The sequence below is a fragment of the Phyllostomus discolor genome, chromosome 10 (genome assembly GCF_004126475.2).
Source record: "Phyllostomus discolor isolate MPI-MPIP mPhyDis1 chromosome 10, mPhyDis1.pri.v3, whole genome shotgun sequence".
Taxonomy (NCBI): Eukaryota; Metazoa; Chordata; class Mammalia; order Chiroptera; family Phyllostomidae; genus Phyllostomus; species Phyllostomus discolor.
This window is the reverse complement of record NC_040912.2, coordinates 29559502-29578620: the sequence shown is the minus strand read 5'-3', so window position 1 is coordinate 29578620 and position 19119 is coordinate 29559502. Positions and strand designations below refer to the sequence as shown.

General features: G+C 39.2%; 1 protein-coding gene across 1 annotated transcript; it reads right to left on the bottom strand.

Annotated features, from left to right (window-relative positions):
• Window positions 1–5539: 5539 nt before the first annotated feature.
• Window positions 5540–9761, bottom strand: TFPI2 (tissue factor pathway inhibitor 2). Its single transcript, XM_028525793.2, has 5 exons — window positions 9538–9761; window positions 9139–9321; window positions 8092–8271; window positions 6518–6688; window positions 5540–6161 (listed from the first exon to the last, which is right to left on the bottom strand). Exons 1-5 carry the CDS (start codon window positions 9623–9625, stop codon window positions 6079–6081), a joined length of 705 nt encoding a protein of 234 aa, XP_028381594.1. The 5' UTR covers window positions 9626–9761; the 3' UTR covers window positions 5540–6078.
• Window positions 9762–19119: the final 9358 nt, after the last annotated feature.

Here is a 19119-nt window from a genome sequence, read left to right as displayed (position 1 = left end):
GCCTGCTGGGAGCTCTGTCCCCCTGCAACATGGCATCTGGCCTAATGTTGCCTAATGGCCAGATGCCAAGTGACAAGACCTTTGGTCAGGGAGATGATTCCTTCAACACCTTTCTCAGTGAGACAGGCACTGACAAGCATGTGCACAGGGTAGTGTTTGTAGACCTTGAACCCACAGTCATTGATGAAGATCCCATTGGTGCTGGAAGAGCTTTGGTTCGCAAAGATATGAAAGCTGCCACTGCTACCATCAAGACCAAGCACAGCATTCAGTTTGTGGACTGATGCCCCACTAGTTTCAAAGTTGGCATTCATGATGAGCCTCCCACTGTGGTACCTGGTGGAGACCTGGCCAAAGTACAGCAAGCTGCATGTATGCTGAGCAACACTACAGCTGTTGCTGAGGCCTGGGCTCACCTGGACCACAAGTTTGGCCCAATATATGCCAAGTGTGATGTTGTGCACTGGTACATGGGTGAGGGCATGGAGGAAGGAGAGTTTTCTGATGACTCTGTGATGACATAGTTGTCCTTGAAAAGGATCATGAGGAAATCGGAGCAGGTAGTGCCAAGGGAGAGGGTGAGGGTGAAGAGTATTAGCATGTTACACTCTGGTGTCACGGACCATCTTATTTCTGCTGTTCTGTGAAGACATTTTGTCCCAAACTTGCCAATAAAAGTAATGTTTTTACTTTAAAAGATGAAAGAGGAAAGACAAAGACTGAGAATGTATTTTTTAAAATTATAGCTGAACAAATCCTCTGTTAAAAAATGCATTTCACAAGCAAAAGTTATCCAAAAAGATTAACTTTAAAACACAATGTAGAATATCAATTTATTATGAGAATTATTGTGCTATGATTCAGGTGAAAATTTTCCAGGAGAGGATGGCTAAGAACAGAGGATGGCCCTCTTCAGTATCAAATTCAAAAGAACTGTCTAAGCAAAACATATGAGATTAACCTCTGTTGTAGTCTCAGAGGGAAACGGCTGGTCTCAACTGCAAAACTCTAGTTTAGGACCATATCAATTTGTGTCTTTGCTAAAGCTTTCATTTGCATCAAATACTAGGTAACATAGGTTGAAAATGCATTCTTAGGTTAAATGACTTAGGCTCTGAAGGTAGTTTCAACATACAATTTGTATTCTGTATACATTCAGGAATATATAAAAATTAAAATAGGTTAAAACAGAAAAGAAAAATTGATCTATGGTTTTTTAAACTTAAAATATTATAGAATAGTATTTTAGTTTTAATATAATATTTGGGACTTCAAATTACCTAGGATAACTTGAATACTTAAATAGTAATCTCTCCACATACCCTCCAAAGACTATATGGAACAATAAGGAGATCTCATAAAACCACCCATACTTACATGTAGAGCAGAACTAAGAGAAAGAGCATACATAAATTTCAATTTACACATACATGCAACTGAGGAAATAATGCGAAGATTTTCCCAAACAACAACAGTGTGTAGTAGGGTCACACAGTTGTTGAAGTATAATATTACCCCAAGAAAAAGAAGGTTTTTTCTTTTTCCCCACCTGGAGTCTGAGATCTGGCTGATCAAAGCCTGGGGGAGTTTGGAGCAGAGAAGAGACTCGAAAGCTGGAGAACCAGAGGTGGCAATTGTGGAAAGGCATTGCTTAAGGTGGCAGTGAGAGAAAAATAAAATGTGTGCACACACACACCCCTTGTGCTAAGACATAAAACAGCAGTCCTCAAAGTGTGATGCAAGTGTATATGCTAGTCATCTGTAGCCATTGACTATAATGAACATCTTTGAGTACCAATGCGCACCTGCTAAATCAAAACCCTGGGCCTGCACCATAGGAGCTGCAGTGTGCCTGGCTCCTCAGATGGTTCTCCTGTACAAAATATGATAAATGTGTTACAGAACAATAAAGTAGTATGACATGCTTTGGAAACTGAACATCAGTTAGTGTAACTGAATTATAGGTTACAACTGATGGTGAAGTGAGACAGATGAATCTGGAGACGAATGCCATGGTATACTTCTAAGAAGTCTTAAAGGACACTATAGGGGCTTGGATAGGGACGTGAAGATTTTATAGGAAACCACTAAGGAGTTTTATGCAGAGGAAAAACCTGATAAGATTTTTTTTCAATGATATTACCTTGGCATCAGTGTGGGTGATTAGATAGAGAGCAGACATAAGAAAGAAGGAAACTTGGGAAAATATTTTTATTTTCCTAGAATAAGGTAAGAAGACTAGAATAGACTTGAATTGATATACTTGGTGACTAATTGAACCAGTGAGTGAAGGGAGGCGAAATAATTTTGGCTGATTCTAATTCCCACATTTGCTTGCCTCCAACAATAAGTTTATAACAATGTATAGACAAAGAATATTCTAAAACTATATAGCTCTGTAATTTTCTACTTTTTCTTATATTTATCACAAGGCCTATATTTTACTAGAAACATGAAGCTGGTAAAGACAAGTTCCCACTACTATAATAGAGTCACCAAGGTCAAGAGAAGCCCAAAGAAGGATCAGTGGATGTGCTCCTGATGTAGATTTTTGCACTGCACTCCCGGGGACACGCCAGAGATTTAGCTCTGGATGTACCACCGCTGCGATTTATTACAATGCGGAGACAAACATCCCCTCACTGGAGAACATTGTTAGCTAAATGTCCACAAGACTGTAGGGGGAGGTGGTATGTATATTCTTGGAGGTATGTGAGCCAGGCAATCTTGGAGGCTCCACTGTAGTTTCTGTGGTTGAACAAGTGACAATGTGTGTGTGTAAAGGAGGCATGAGTGGAAGTCCAGAGTCTTTCAATAAAAGACTGTAGTATTTAAAGCCACCCCATTTTTTTTTCTGGTTTTTGGTGTCCCAGAACAAGACATTCTCTTTAATCAGGCTGTCTGGTGCCACCATAGTAGTGGCTTGTCTTCAAGGTGATTGTAGAAAAAAGGCATTTCCCTTTAAAGCAGAGTATCCTACAACAGCTTTATCAAATTATATTCATTAAGATAAAAGGCAGAGGTTTGGGGTATTAGAACAGTTGTATTAAAAAGATCTCCTTCCTACCCATAATGAACAGAGAGCTGCAGCTCTAGGCTGAGTGGAGCGCATGATCCTGAAGGGCTTTGGCTACAGAGGAATTATGGGCAGCCAGTAACAATCCACCTTCTCTGTATTGTGAAGAACTGCCTCCCCGCCCCCACCACACAACCACTAGGTCCACAAAGGCTCTGTATCCCTCACCCAACAACCCCAGGGCACACACAGTGTCTTTCTACTGTAATCATTCTCAAAACACACCAAAAAACAGGCCTCATTTAACAACAACAAAAAGACCTTTAATGACATGCTGCTTTTTGTGTCTAAAAGCGTTGCTTTCTCCCTCTTTTCTAAAATTTCATTGGTTTTATTGATGGTTTCCTTTGCTATTCAAAAACTTTTTAGTTTGATGTAGTCCCAGTTGTTTTTCTTTTGTCTCCCTTGCCTGAGGAGATATGTCAGAAAAAATATTGCTAACAGCAATGTTTGAGATTTTACACTTATGTTTTCTCTAAAATTTTTGTGGTTTCGGGTCTAACATTTAAGTCCTTAAACCATTTAAATCATTTTGAATTTATTCTTGTGCATGGCATAAGAAGGTAGTCTAGCTCCATTTTTCTGAAAGTATCTGTCCAATTTTCCTAACATGATTTATTGAATAAACTATCTGTAGTCCATTGTATGTGCTTGCTTCCCCTGTCAAATATTAATTCACTACAAAATTCTGGGTTTATTTCTGGGCTCTCTACTCTGTTCCATTGACCTATGTGTCCGTTTTTTATGCCAGTACCATGCTGTTTTGATTTCTATGATCTTCTAGTATATTTTGATATTATGTAGCATGATTCCTCCAACTTTGTTGTCCTTTATCAAGATTGCTGTTGTTATTTGGGGCTTTTTGTGGTTGGGGCTTTTAGTGGTTGCATACAAGTTTTTGAAATAGTTGGTCTAGTTCTGTGAAATATGTCATTGGTATCTTGATAGGAACTGTGTTGAATCTATAGATTGCTTTTGGTAGTTTGGGCATTTTAATGATGTTAATTCTTCCTATCCACGAATATAGTATGTGCTTCCACTTATTTGTATCGTCTTTAATTTCTTTCTTCAGTGTCTTATGAGTACAGGTCTTTTACAACCCACTGAATGGGACTTTACAAATATCAGTATGAACTCAAAATTTATTTTTTTTCTTTGTAAAAAGTGTATTTTTTTCTTTGTGAAAAGTATATTTTCCACCCTTCCAATGAAGAGTATTTTCCACCCTTCTATTCCAACTTAAAATAATTTTTAATTTTCTAATTTTTTTTGTTTTATGCTTATCTTTTTCTCTTAACATTGAAAATCTTGACTTCTAAAGAAACGTACTTATACTTTTTTACAGAATATATAGCATAATACAATATTCTAAATATGATAGTTTCAAAATAACAATATCAATATTACTAATAACAATAAGAATAAATGATTTTGGATTTCTTCAGAATTTATTTGAACTTAAGAGTATATCCCCCAAAAGATATAGTCAAAACATTGGTCTTAAAAGTCATTGAAAATAATTATATATTCTTTTGTGTCATTATTCCCCTATTCAATATTCATTTGGGTTCAATTATTTTGGTTTGTTTCCAGTTTTAGAGGGAAAGTTTTTCCTTCTTTTTCATTTAATTTTTTTTAATTATGTAAAAATATTTACATGGTCTAATATCAGAACTATACAGCAAGGTACATTGACATAAATTTTATCTTACCTGTCCAGTCCTTTGTTTCCTCCTTTCCCCACAGGCAACCATTTTTATTACATTTATATTTTCTGTGATTTGTGTTTATACATACTGTTCTAAACACTGTTTTCTTGAATGTATTCTGAGAATCAAATGATATGTATATATAGATATTTTACTCATTTCTCATCCATAACTTTTTCAACCAATTCCCTATTGGTAAGCCTCTGGTTGGTTTCCAGTTTTCAGTTATTCCAAACAGTATGTCAGTGAGTGCCCTCAGGCATACACCCTTGTATATTTTTGTCACAATACCTTTGGGACAGAGTTTTAAAAGAGGTGCTGCTCAAGCAAGGGGCAAATGCATTTATAATTTTTCTACATCAAGGGCATGCTTCTAAACATATTAATCTTGCTAAGAAAATGTAGGAACTTTAAAATTTGTATTACAGAGAAAGAGAAAGCTTTAACTAGAACAATCATATTTACCAAGAATAATTTATTAGTGGAATTTAAATTATTAAATTCATGCAAAATCTCTGGTGTAATGTAAGTCAACACCTTGAGCAGTTCCAAAACTTTAACTTTAGTGGTGTCCACCCCATGAAGTCTTAAGAAATAATGCAACAACAGGAAAAGTATTAAAAGTTACTGCCTATATGTACACACAAATACATATGGGAGTGGGGATGGATGGACAGATGGATAGATAAAGAAAGGCAGAGAATGTTTTCCCCTGAAAACATTTCTAATTTTAATAAATTTACAAGCCTTTAAATTCAGTCAAAATTTTATTTTATTATCTTCTAAATGACACAACAGAAATAGAAGTAAGTTAGCGATGTCCACATAATAGCACTTACAATATATTTTGAACCATCAGTTAATCTGCAAGTTTGTCACCTTGGGCCTAAAATATAATCCATCTTTTAAATGCAAAACAAACTGTATTTGCTGGTCCTTTTTATGATCATATGTGTCAACAGAACATGATTATATTATGTTTTTCAGTTACTATCTCCATCTAAAATCAGAACAACCCCAAGAACTGGGTGAGTCATATTTGATTTCTTTATCTTATGCAGAACAGGAATTCAACTTCATAAAAATAGTTAAATGGTAAGTGAAAAATAACAGATTCACATTTGAGTGGCAGCTACTTCTGTATAAAATTTTTAAAAAGAAACTTTGATCAGTAAAAGCTGCTGAATAAATCACTAATGATTTATTTACTCATACTACCACATCATTCTTGAGGTAATCGTAAGGCAATAATAGCATTCACAGGATGACACGCACACACACACACACAAAAGGTTATAATTGCTTCTTCTGAAGTTTCAATCTTCTATCAGCAAAGAAAAGCTTTGGTATCTTCTTATTTATTCTCTTCCCTAAAGCTAAAGTGAACAAAATAAAAATAAACATTACATCAGTCTGCAGAATCACCTTAAACCACCATTTCCAATATGCTAACAAACTGGCCTCATTGTATTTTTAATGATTACAAAGCCAGTTTTACTCACTATCCACTCAGTTAATAGCACTCCACCTTTAAAGCACACGGACCGCACTCCTGTCTGTTATACCCAGCCAGCATAAGCACTCCCACAACACTGATCAGCACGAAAGTGCTATTTATGTAGAGGTAGTCTAGAAACAGCAATATGCTATTAGCAAAATGGGTACATAAACTATCATTTTGCTTATGAATTATTTATTTAGTTTAAAAAACTGAGTAAGAAAAATTCACTACCTTTCACACAGACACGTTTGCAGTCCTTCATGTTGATAAAGTTATTGTTATTCCCTCCACAGCCCGTGTATGTGAAGGCCTCACAGTCTCTGTGTCTTGGATTAAAATAATAGCGCGTCACATTCGCAGAGCAGAGTCCCTCATCTTTTGGACTGTAGCAATATGAGGGCCCTTTATGAGAAAGAAAATAAAATTAGAAATGCAGTAATACCAGAATTAATAAGCTGTGATATTTACTTAAGTAACTGAAGGAAATATAATCCCATGGAAGCTTCATGATGAATCCAAAAATACCATTGTAAATCATTTAAAAAGTGGGTCTCAAATTTCAAGAAAGGTTTACATGGTATATTTTTTAATTCTAAATTTTGGTAAACTGAACAGAACTTCTTCTGAAGCTATGTCCTTGTATCATTTGAATCTATAATGAAATTAAACCCCCAAAACAGATGTGGTCAGGTAAAAACGGGCTCTGTGTTAAATGATCATATATACATGCTTTGTAAATGTGGTGTTGATAGTTTTATTTTCAATGTTTTTATTGGCTCTCCTTCCATTATTAATCAAGAATACATGTACTAATTCCCAGGTAGCCACTGGAACATTTACATTTACACAAACAACTTAACACCAGCAACAACCATCTCCTTATTAATTCAAGATTTTGCACATTTAACACAGTACTGTAGCTGTGGAGCTTTATCAAAGACTCTGTGAAGGCAAATTTTCCTCTATTGAATTTATTTATCTATGTATATGTATCTCTGCTATGCCTAGGGAAAATGCCTGCATTGTCTCTCTCTACAAATATTAAATTCTTTCCAAGTAACCCATCATTTTAGGGCTGTTGGGGGTGCCTAGAAGGGGGGATATAGATTAAAAAAATGGAAAGAAGAGAGCCCTGGCCACATGGCTCAGGTGGTTGAAGCATTGTCCTGATACACATAGGTCGTGGGTTCGATTCCTGGTCAGGGCACATACAACAAGCAACCAGTGAATGTATAAATAAGTGAACAACAAATCGATGTTGCTCTCTCTCTCCAAAATCAATAAGTAAAAAAATGTTTTTTAATGGGGAGGAGAGAAAAGAGGGATAGAGATCTGTTCATGCTCTGCAATTTGTAATTACTAAAGAATACAAAACTCTAACCAAAAACTTTAGAAAGAAATTTTCAAGTTTCACCATCTTAAGTGTATCTACATTCTTCTGAGTCCATGCAAACCTGATGTCATGGCATTCATTAATGAATACAAACTGTAATTTTACATGTAAATTGAATAGATGAGAACTATTTCTAAAGAAACAATGTGGAGGAGGGAGCAAAAACTGGAATCATGGCACTGTGGTTTGCCAGCCCTGAGAACTTGGCAAGTCATTACATCCAGCCTGTACTCTCATAGGTAAAAGTGGGAGTAATAATACTCCTTCATAGGATAGTGGTGTGAAGATTGCTGTTATATTATATATGAAATCACAATAACACAAACCATATGAATTTCACACCAAATTGATTTTTTCACGCTAAAGTCTTAGTAAAGAAATGACATAGAAACCCCATAAAACTAGTATTTACGTTTCCTTGGAGTACAGAAGTCCCTGCAAGTAGCTTCATCTGGGAACTGGTTCCCACTGCGGTGACACCCGCCAGACACGAATTTTTCACACGCCATGGAGCTCAGGTTGAAGAAGTAGTCTCCTCGGGGCTGCTCACACTGCCCGTCACTGACGTCCAAGCGGCAAATTTTGGGGACTTCTAGGAAAGGGAGAACAAAAAGCAGTTTAAAAATTAGCCCTTTTAGTAATTACTTTCAAAACTTTACTGTATTTTTGGAAAAAACTTGAAGCAGGAGGAGGACAGGAAACGCCATCATATTTAGTGCTAGAATGGTAAATTTCTAAAAGACTATCCATTAATCCAGTAAATTAGCTGTTTGTTTGTTTGTTTTTTTACAGTGTCTCCAGACCTAACTGAGCTGTGATCTTTGAAATTCAGCAGAAAGACTCTGTTTCCTCAGGGTGTTCTGATTGTTCTACATTTGAAGTTAACTTATCCGCAGGAAAACGAATTTTCCCCTGACTCTGTTCCTTGAGTGGCAAAGCCCCGTGTTCTGTTACAGTCCTGGAGAGGTATAATAACCACGATTAAAATAAGATAGCAAACAGTATCATGAACGTCCATGGTAACCCTGTACTCACAAAGACAAGTTTGGTTATGAGGAGACAAAAGTAAGGTTATCATTAGCTAGATCACTGTTTAATAAATTTCGCTACAAATATTTCAGATCCGTGGGAAACTGACATGAGGAGGTGGTGTTTTCAAGAAGGAGTGAAATCCACAGGTTTAGAATTAATGATAAATACAGAAAAGCACTTATGCTGTACCCATACATTAAACCCTTGCATTATTTTGCCCTAAGGTAACATCTCCCCATCTGCACAGGCAGCCTACACGTGCCAGTTAGGAGACAAAATGCGCTGCAAACTTGTGATGACTTTCGGGAACATTCAGGCTAACACGCACACACTGTAGAAAATGGGACCTGGAAAGTTAGCTGAGTTACAACCAGCCCCTTCTGGGCAGGGAGGGCACCGGGTTCTGGGTGTGCTTGCGACAACTTACTCTCTATCTTCCAGCAGGCTTCCTCGCAGGCCTCCTTAGTTTCGAAGTTGTTGGCGTTACCCTCGCAGCCCCCATACATGAACTGGCGGCAGGTCTGAGTGTACCTGCTGTAGTAAAAACTGGGGACCAGGGCGCGGCAGGGCCCCACCTCCGGGGGCAGGAGGCAGATCTCCGCGTTGTTTCCTACGGAAGAGGCAGGAGAGTCAGGGAGAGGGAAAGCGGTCAGCCACATCCCCAGGGAGGAAGAGGTTTCCGGGAGCAGAGGAGCCTCTACAGAGAAAGTACACTGTGGGGTGCCAGGGCCCTTTCCCACGGCAGGGGCCTGCAGAAAGATAGCGGGTGGGGGACACCCTCGCAGCCGGGCCAGGAGGAAGAGGGGGGTGCAGGCTGGGGTGATACCTAGAGTCTCCTGAGCAGCATCGCCAGGCGCTGTTCCCAGCAAGAGGAACGGCAGAAACAACAGCCCGAGGGTACAAGTAGCGTCCATGGTGTCCAGGTTCCAGCGGCCCACGGAACTAGAGGTCCCCAAAATGCGCTGACAGGGGAAAGGCGCGCAGAGTCCAGTCTCCAGGCGGACTGGGTGCTGCTGGTGGTGTCTGCTTTATGTAGAGGGAGCGCCGACCGGACGGGGCGGGGCGTGCCTGTGCAGAGCCCTCGGGGAGGCTGATTCATGCCCCAAGGCTGTGAACCCGCTGCCGACCTGAAACTGGAAAGTGTGTGCCCGGGAGAGGAAGTCCCCTCCTAGTTGAACCTGCGTCCCCAACTTTCTCTTGCAGCCAGCAGGAATGACCAAACGGAGCATTCTGTGTCAGTGACGGGAAATCGGGAAACTCGAGGGAAAATCATTGCATAAGGTTCTAATTTGTAGCATCATCCGAAGCCTGTGTACATTTTTAAAGCACGAAGTCCAAGCGCTCATTTGAAGGGCTGAGAGAAAGTGAAATCCATTGGGCTGAGGCTCATTGTAATATATCCTTTGGATTAGAAATTTAAGTATATGTGTATTTATTTCTGTTTATACATATATACATACATATTTCAATCGAGGTCCACTTTACATTTAAAAGGCTCATGATATATCGTAACTGGACAGTTTCAAGAATTTTTCACAACCCTGTATGTCCTTGTAATTACCACTCCATCAAGAATTAGACAATTTCATTCACCCCAGAACATTCAGCCAGACCCTTTCCTTCCTCAGGTCAAAGGCAGCCATTCTTCTCATCACCACAGATTGATACCGCCTGTTCTTGCATCTCGTGAAAAAATAATCATACAGTAAACACTGTTTTGTACTTTTGTTCCACTACTGTTTTTGAGACATGCCCATTTGTTGTAGAGTTCGTTCCTTTTAAATGCTGAGGAGCCTCCCAAAAGTTATGAATAGACCACAAATATCCTGCTCGTGGACATTTGTGTTGTTTCTAGTTTGGGATTATTATGAATAAAGCTGCTTCATGTGCACATACAACTTGTATTACTCTTGGGTAAAATATTTAGAAAAATTACAAACTGCCAAACAGTTTTCCAAAAATGATTATACTGTTTCAGACCCCAATCAGGCACGTGTGAGAGTTGTAGCTGTGTTTTTTGAGCAGGAACAGAGAAGTCCAAAGACAGGTGGCCTTGGGGGATCCTGAAACTTTGATCAGATCAGCCCCTCCCCACACAATGTCAGTCCATCTATCAAAGTTTGTTGCTCCTTCGGCATATTGACCTGAATCTAACTTTTTACTTATATAAAACAAATCATCTCCTCTGGGATTTTACATGAATTATTAGAGATATTTCTGGAGAACATTTTAATGAGTTCTCTTGATAAATGTGACTTGTCTTCCTTTTCCTTCTGTTCTATTTAATATTCTCAAGAGAATTATTGTTCCCGGCTTCAGAGAATACGGGGGAGAATTTATAGGATTTCTCTTCCAAGTTCCTGAGAATCCCTGTGCTCACAGTGGGTTGACAGTCCAGGATATTTTTCACTCTACAGCCTCTTGTGCCAGTTTTCAGTTACTCTAATGTCATGGCATAGATCACATTTCTAGGGAAATTAGCTTGGTCTGGAAATACTCTGTGTCATTTATGCCATCAGATTACCAGCTGTCTATGGTTAAGAAATACAGAGATCACGATAGATGTTTAACAATCGGTTCTCCAGGAAGAACAGGGCTGGTTTGTACAGTTTACTGATTTCCATGGAGCAAATGCTCTTCCACTATGATCGATTTCAACCATCAGTGTGTCAGTGCCAGTGTAAGCTGGCTCTAGCCCACCTACCAATGAGAGAGCCAGCTGGTTTTATTTTATTTTATTTTATTTTATTTTTTATTTTATTTTTTGTGAAACCAGCTGGTTTTAGAAAGACACATTCATAGGAGAATCAGATTAGACCTTCCCAGTACCTCCCAGTACTGGGGAGATAAATTTTTACCAACCATTTAGCTAGGATCATGTTCGGGAGAAAAGTTAATTCAACTTATCTAGTTCCATTCTTCTGAAGATGATTAAATGTATCTTCCAGATGCACTAAAATTAATTGGACTGAGTCTGAGTCAAACTTGTCACTCAGCATTGACCATTGTCACTTCTGTTGTTTTTTCTTGGCTGATGGCCTTTTTTGATCATCTTTTGTTTCATAGAAAATGCAGAATCTTTTGAATTAGGGCAGGTTATTTTGGGAAATGCCATAATGTAATGGGAAAGTAGACCTAGGAGTCAGAGGAGACCTGGGTCTCATTCCTTGTTCATTTGGACCAGTTACATGAACTCTCTGAGACTCAACTTCCTTCCTTTATAAAATGGATGTAATAGTTGTACCTTAGAAGTGTGTTATGAGGATTAAAGAGAAAGGGACAAGGCACTCAGAGAGATGTGCTTCAGCTCCTCAAACACAGGTGCAGAATCCACCCTGATCATCTCAGAGTCCCAGTTCCCCTTGTGCCTTGGCATCAACCACAATTGGGAAGCAGAGCCACACGAACTGCCCTTGAAGGGCTGATGATGTGGCTCCCATCAGCTCTTCTCTTTGGCTGAGCTCAGAGACCACCCATTGCAAATCATTTGAGTATTTCTTTATCCATGAAAAAATATCTTCCAGTATAAGGGGAAATCTAATTTCCTGGGACTGCTTTAAATTACTGAATTCATCGTCAGGTCCATGCGGAAGGAGCCATGTGACCATCACAATCAGTCTCCACAGGAATGTCATTGTACTTCTATCCCCTTAAACCAGTGTGTAGGCCAAAGGTTATGACACAGCTGAGGACAGCAATCCTTTATCCAAAGTCAACAGGAAATGCAATGCTGGAGGGAACTGGAAAGAACAGTCACTCAGATTGATTTGTCTTTGCAATACCAAGTGACAGCCTCAAGTGGCTGCCGCTAAAGACAGAGGCTCAAAATAGTTTGGAGTTCTGTAAAATAAGGCATGGAGTTCTTGGAGTGACAAAAGGAACTAACAATACCATCTGTTTCAGTATTTTTATTTTACAGAGTTACAAAATCGAGATCTGGCAATATAAAATGGCTGGCCATGCTTATTTACCTTAGTTGCTGGCAAGCTGAGACTAGAACTCAAGTTCTTAATACTTAGCTCTATATTCTTTCTAATACACCCAGACCTGGGCTCTGTTCTATCAAGACCTTAGAGTAGATACACAAGGAGAATAAAACACATGAACACTACAGTGAGCTCAGGAGCTCATGGCAGATCCCTGCCTCTTCATTCTCACACATGCCCCCCACCACCAGGTCCTCTAACATATAGATATAAAGTTGATTTTGAACATATTCAACTCCTAGAATTCCCAAGTCTTTAGCTTGTTGTTCTATCCTCTGACCGCCCCATGGGCTTGAAAGGTAGCCATGAATTTAAGGAGAGGATTGAGGTACATGGTCTTCCTGCCTATCAGATGCCTTAGAGAGAGGTGCCATATCTAACTCATGGGTGAATAGGGAGAATTCATTGAGCCCAGTGATTTGGGGATCTCTATTATATAAAAATTGTCCCTTGAGTTACACTGATAACCCCTTAAGAAAAAAAAAAAAAAAAACTTGCTTCCTATTCGTTTATGTCCTGTCAGAGTAAAGTTTGAAATGAGTCCAGCTGGCACTAAGGAGGAGTTTACATATCTGCTAAGAAAGCCAGTTAATCTCTTCTGAGAGATTAGAGGTCATGTGGGCTTTGTTAAAGTTTAGGCAACTGCTTCACTCACTAACTAGACATTCTTCTAGAAAGTTGGATCTTGTAGGGAATGTTTACTCAAATGCTCCCTCTGTCCAACTCAGAGCATTTGTGAGTGTTGTTGTATAATAAGTTGGTTCCACATAAAAGGAGGAGACTTTCTCTATGCCTAATTTTATTATTCTCACTCTTCCTAGGAAGAATGAGATAATGGAATATATAATGTGTCTCTTACCATGGTCATTCTTCCATTTACTTGTTTAAGAAAGAAGCAGATTAACTATATAAAATGTGCTAAACTCTGTACGAGGTTATTTGGGGTGAATAAGTACATCAGGAATCTCATAGCATGATAGGGTAGACCCATGAACAGGATGCAACCGTGTTGCAATATGGTGTTCTTTGTGAAATATTAAAAATATGTATCAGGTTCTATGGGACCATGGAGGAGGAAATAAATAAAATTTAAGCAAGACCTCAATTCAAAATAAAAACCCATCCACACAAACATATCTAACATTGTATCTTCAATGCCTGGGCATCAGCTAGTTGCTTTGGTTGGTTCTTTAGGAGCTGTGGTTCTAGCAAAGCATCGCCTTCTGTAGGAGGGCAGAATCTCTGAAACCCCTTTTCTCTTCTTCCTAGTTGTTTGTACCCTCAAATGTCATGCTTACTTACATGCTTAGGATGTTGGCCATCTTTTCTCTCACTCAGGTTGTTGCATATTTAACTATGTAGGGCACCCAGAAGGTTGAGACAAATATTGAACTATTTAATCCTAGACCTTTCCTGCACAGTGCAGTGTCAGCACTTACCTAGAATTCAATCCACTGGAGGTGGCGTGTCATGAATGGGAAAGAAAGAGAAAATTTCCCCTGATTCCTCTATACCACGTGGAAATTTCAACAGTAGTAACTGTAATAATGGGTAAAATGTTTATTGAGAGTTTGGCTTTATTTTGCACTTATTAGCTCAAAAAATCCCTCGCATGAACCATTTGAAGGACCTACTTTACTCTCCCACTCTGCCAACAAGGAAGCTGAAGCTCTCTCAGGGGTGTCCAACCTGCAGCTCTCAGGGGGGCATGCAGCCCAGGGTGGCTATGAATTAGGTGCAACACAAAATCATATATTTACTTAAAACATTATGAGATTCTTTTGTGATTACATGCCATGACATATTTAAGGTCCAAGACAACTCTTTTTTTTCCAGTGTGGCGCAGAGATGCCAAAAGATTGGACACCCCTGGACTGGATTAATAGGTGACTTGGCCAAAGCTAAAAGGCTAGCACAGGCAGTCTGAAACTGGGTTCCCCGTCTCACTCACTGTGCACACAACTTTTTTTTTTACATTGGGGGGACCAAAGTCAGGCTTATTATGTATAACATGTTCTCATGCCCTTAATTCAGGTCTTGACAGCTCTGTCTTGGATTTCTTTTTCACTCAAATGTAAAGTTTATCGTTGAGAACGAAACAGGTAGCTACAATTTAAATACATTGCTATAACGCTGTTAAGAGAGACATCTGCCAAAGTTGATAATCAGATTAGAGGATTGAGAGAGTTAAATACTCAGGTCCTTATTTTCAGGGTTATATTTAGCAGAAAGTAATGGACCTTGACCTTTCCAAGTATAAAGGCAACTTTTCTTGCAAAAATACTGTCTTTTTTATACCCTACTCTAAATCTCATGTTAGTTACACATTGCTTGCTTGAGTGTCATAAGCCCTCCAAATGTTCATCCGTTCTAGCTTTATATGGAAAAGTTTTTGTATCTTAAATCCCATGAGAGGGAGAGGGACAACCTGCCATTTGGCGGCAGGAAGAGGCAGTAGCTGTAGTTTGAAAGGGGCATACATCTTCCAGGACTCTCACTATCCTTTTTTTCTCTTATTGACTATTAGCAGAGGGGAAACGGAGTTGAATTGAAAGGTCTGTACTAGAAGAGAGGGGAGTGCACTATCCTGGACGGGGTACACCAAACGGAGCCAGAGAAGGGAGACCTGTTCCTACCTACCAGCTGAATCTCCTGTATTCTCCCTCTTTCTTTCTCTGACAGTGGAAGTCATGCCTCTTCCAGTGAGAGATGAGCCCTTTGGCTATTCCTCTTGGTCCCCACGCCCCTTGCCTTTTCAAGGACTTCACTCGTCTCACTCCTTTGCAGCATCAGCTCTGTCCCTCTCTTACTCTTCTTCACCTAGGTTTTAATCATTTCTCTTTGGGGTGATCTATCAAATTTTTTTCATCTCAAACTTAAAGTTCACAATTGATTCTACATTTCTTTCCTGTTAGGGTCCCATGTAACTGCTGTCTTTTCCAGTAAAACTATCAGAAACATGATCTTTGCTGTCTGTCTCCACTTCCTCATCACCCTTTCGTCCACATCTCACTCCAATTAGACTTCTATATTGGGAAGAGGAAGAACAGGAAGCGCCCTTATCAAGGGCAACCTGTCATGTTGCCACATCTCACTGGACCTCTCCATATACACAACACCGAAAGCAGCTTTCCCTGAGGTTACCAAGCGCCACATTTTCTCATCTACATTTTGTTTAACCTCTCAGCATACTTAACAATTTTAAAGACTTCCTCATTCTTGCAATGCTTTTAGTTTAATCTTTATACCACATTCCCCTGATTTCCCTCTACTTAGCTGACTACTGCTTCATAATCAATTTGTCCTCTTCTGCCTTCCCTCAAAGGTTGGGGGAACTCAAGGCTCAACCCCGAGAACTTTTCTCCAACTGTACTCTCTTATGTGAATTAAAGTATACATATCTACTTTATAAAAGTATAAGAATATATGTTATATTCTTATTAAAAGTACTAATAAGTATATTCTTATACTTGTAATATAAAAGTTTAATAAAGTATAAGAATAATATTTATATATTTCACACACATATCCATATATATATACACACAAATACGTATATGTAATCTTAATCTCACCTCTGAATTCCAAACACTTAAATCTACTTAACTTCTCTACTTGGCTGTCCTCATTTTAAGTCTTGATCATATACCCCCAATCTTTCTCCTTTCTGTGAATGATACTCCTCCTTAGATTCTCAAGCCCAAAGCTTTGGAATCACTCTTTATGCCTCCCATTCCTTCACTGTCCCATCTATAAATAGTCCTGACAATTCTGCCTCCAAATTACATTTTTAATCTTCCCATTGTGGACAAAAAGGGGCCACATACCAAACCTGGCAAGCTCAGGGGACAGCTGCACTGTGGCCTTAAAGCTCGGAGACCTAACCTAACCACATAGGGTGGTCTGAAATTAAAACTTTTTAACTAAAAGCAGTTTATGGCAGGTAGTCTTGTCCTAGGCTTGTCCCTGACAGGTCAATCTCCACCTGTTGAGCCTGTCTATTGTCTTTTTGCATCTGTGATAACATACCTTCGGGATGTCAAGGGAACTTATTGTTATTGTGTTCATGGTTGACTGTGAACTATCCTGTGCACATCTGTGTAAAAGAAGTATGTGTCTATCATTTTACATCTTATCCAATACCAGACGTTTCCCTGATTTACTTTCTCCTGCCTCCCTAATCTATCACCAATGCATTGTATGTTACCCACCTACACTTCCTCTTTTGATTATGATGTATAAAATAAGGTGAAAAACTGCCATTTGCAGAGACATTTTTTTCAATCCATTTAGGTTTTCCTTCCCAGTGATTGTCACTCAAATCGCTCATAAAACTTTATAAGTTTCACTCAAATAAACACATAAAAATTCATACACATAAAAAATGTCCAGTTTGGACATTTCTTTCATTGACACTGTGTCTCCTTATATCCGTGGCCACCAATACAGTTCAACTCTATCTGCTCTTAAAGTAGACCGTTACATTGGATTCTTACCAAAACTCCCAGTTTCCATTTTTTTCGCCACTTAACCCCATGCAGCAAACTATTTATTTACACATCAGACCATATCACACCACGTGACTCCTTCAAAATAAAATTGAAAGCCTGCATTAGCTTCTCATTCAGTTCCTCACCATGCAAGGTCACTCATTCTGACTCTGTGTCTGACCGCTGCTCCCGCTCCTGACCCCATCCCATCACTCTCCCCGGTCTTACTGATGGGGGGCCTCAAATGTTGGAAAATTTTAGTTTCAGGTAATAGCTAATAAGCTTAGTAATCAATGTGTGTGAAAAGCTAGTGTTTCGGGAACTGAAGGTAGGACCCTCCCTGGCTCCCAAAGATGGTGAGCAGTTCCACCTTTGTGCCTCAGGAAGCACACAAGCAATCAAGATGGTATCTGACCCACTGAACTGGAAAGAGAGATGGCCACCCCCCAGGACACAGATAAATACCACCCCCCAGGATGCAGATGAAAGAATGCTGCAACTTTTTATCTGATTAACTTTTTTCCTGAATTCCAATCCCTTTACCTACACTTTTTATAAAAAGGGTTGGATGAAAATGGAATTTAAGGTGGTCTGTTAGGGTGCATAACCCACCATCTTCTCAGATCTCTGGCCATCTGAATAAAGTGCCTCTAAAGATTTAATCCCTGTCTCTGCTTATTGGGTCTGGTAGATGACAGGCAGCATGAATGCCAGTCTTTTCCAGTTTCATTGCTATACTCAAGTTACACGGTAGTTTCTGTTATCCTAGAACACAATGTCTGTTCCCACCTCAGGTCCTTTGCATGAACTGTTCCTTCCACTTATCCCTTCTCCCTCCATGAATGCTCATCTCCTGACCTTCACTGTCTCCTTGGTTTCACTGGCAGTACCTCTGATCAGCCTGTATGACGTTGGCCCACATCCTAGTCACCCCTTATGACTTTATTGTTTCACAAACTGTCACTAGAGCATTTATAATGTGAAATCATTAGTTTTATTTTACATGTCTGATCCTCTCACTATTATGTAAGGTCTGTGGCAGCAGGGAACTTGCCTTTCACATTTACCCTTGCAGCCCAATATTGAGAACAGGACCTGAGCAATAGGATCTCATATATGCTTGTAGAATGAACAAATTATTTGTTACTACCACTATCCCTCGTCTTTTCCAGCATCTTGAAAACCCAGTTTGCTCAGTAAGAACAGAGTTGCTCTTGGGAAGAGAGTGACTTATAGAATATATTTGAATGTCTGCAAGTCACCTACACCTTAACAATAGCAGGTTAAGAGAGAATGGTATTCATGTAATAAAATAGCAACAGATACAAAAGCAACTGCTGATGTTCAAAAACCAAATATAATAAAATGTGTGATTTGATTAGATAGAAAGAAAACAAAAATAAAACTACCTTTTATGTGACTGGAGAAACAACTCAACTGGAAAGAATGATTTATATAGTGATGAAGTATAAAAACAATAAGAAATGAGAAAGCTGGTTTTGTTTCCTGCTATAACCCCTGGCTATCAGAAGAACACTTGGCCTATGGTAGTTACTCAGTAAATATCTGCTGAATGAATGAAGGCTTATTATCTGCTAACATTTCATTGGCTCAAGTAGAAAGAGGGAAGGAAAAGGATAGATACAAAATACGAACTGATAGAGGCATTGCATACATGCGTTTAACACCGTGTTTTGCATGCAGTACATGCTGAGAGGTTGTTATGTGATATAATCCCATTTAATTCTCATCACACCAAACTCACTCTCCTTTGTTAATTTCTTCTCATCTTCCTAACTTTACAGTGCCCCAGTGTCTATTCCTTTGCTTTTTTTCTCCTTCCTATTTACTGTGGTTGTTCTCATCTGTTCCTGTGGCTCTCTCCTAAGCTCTGGCCTCTTCCCTAAAGTCCAGACTATACATTTACGTGAA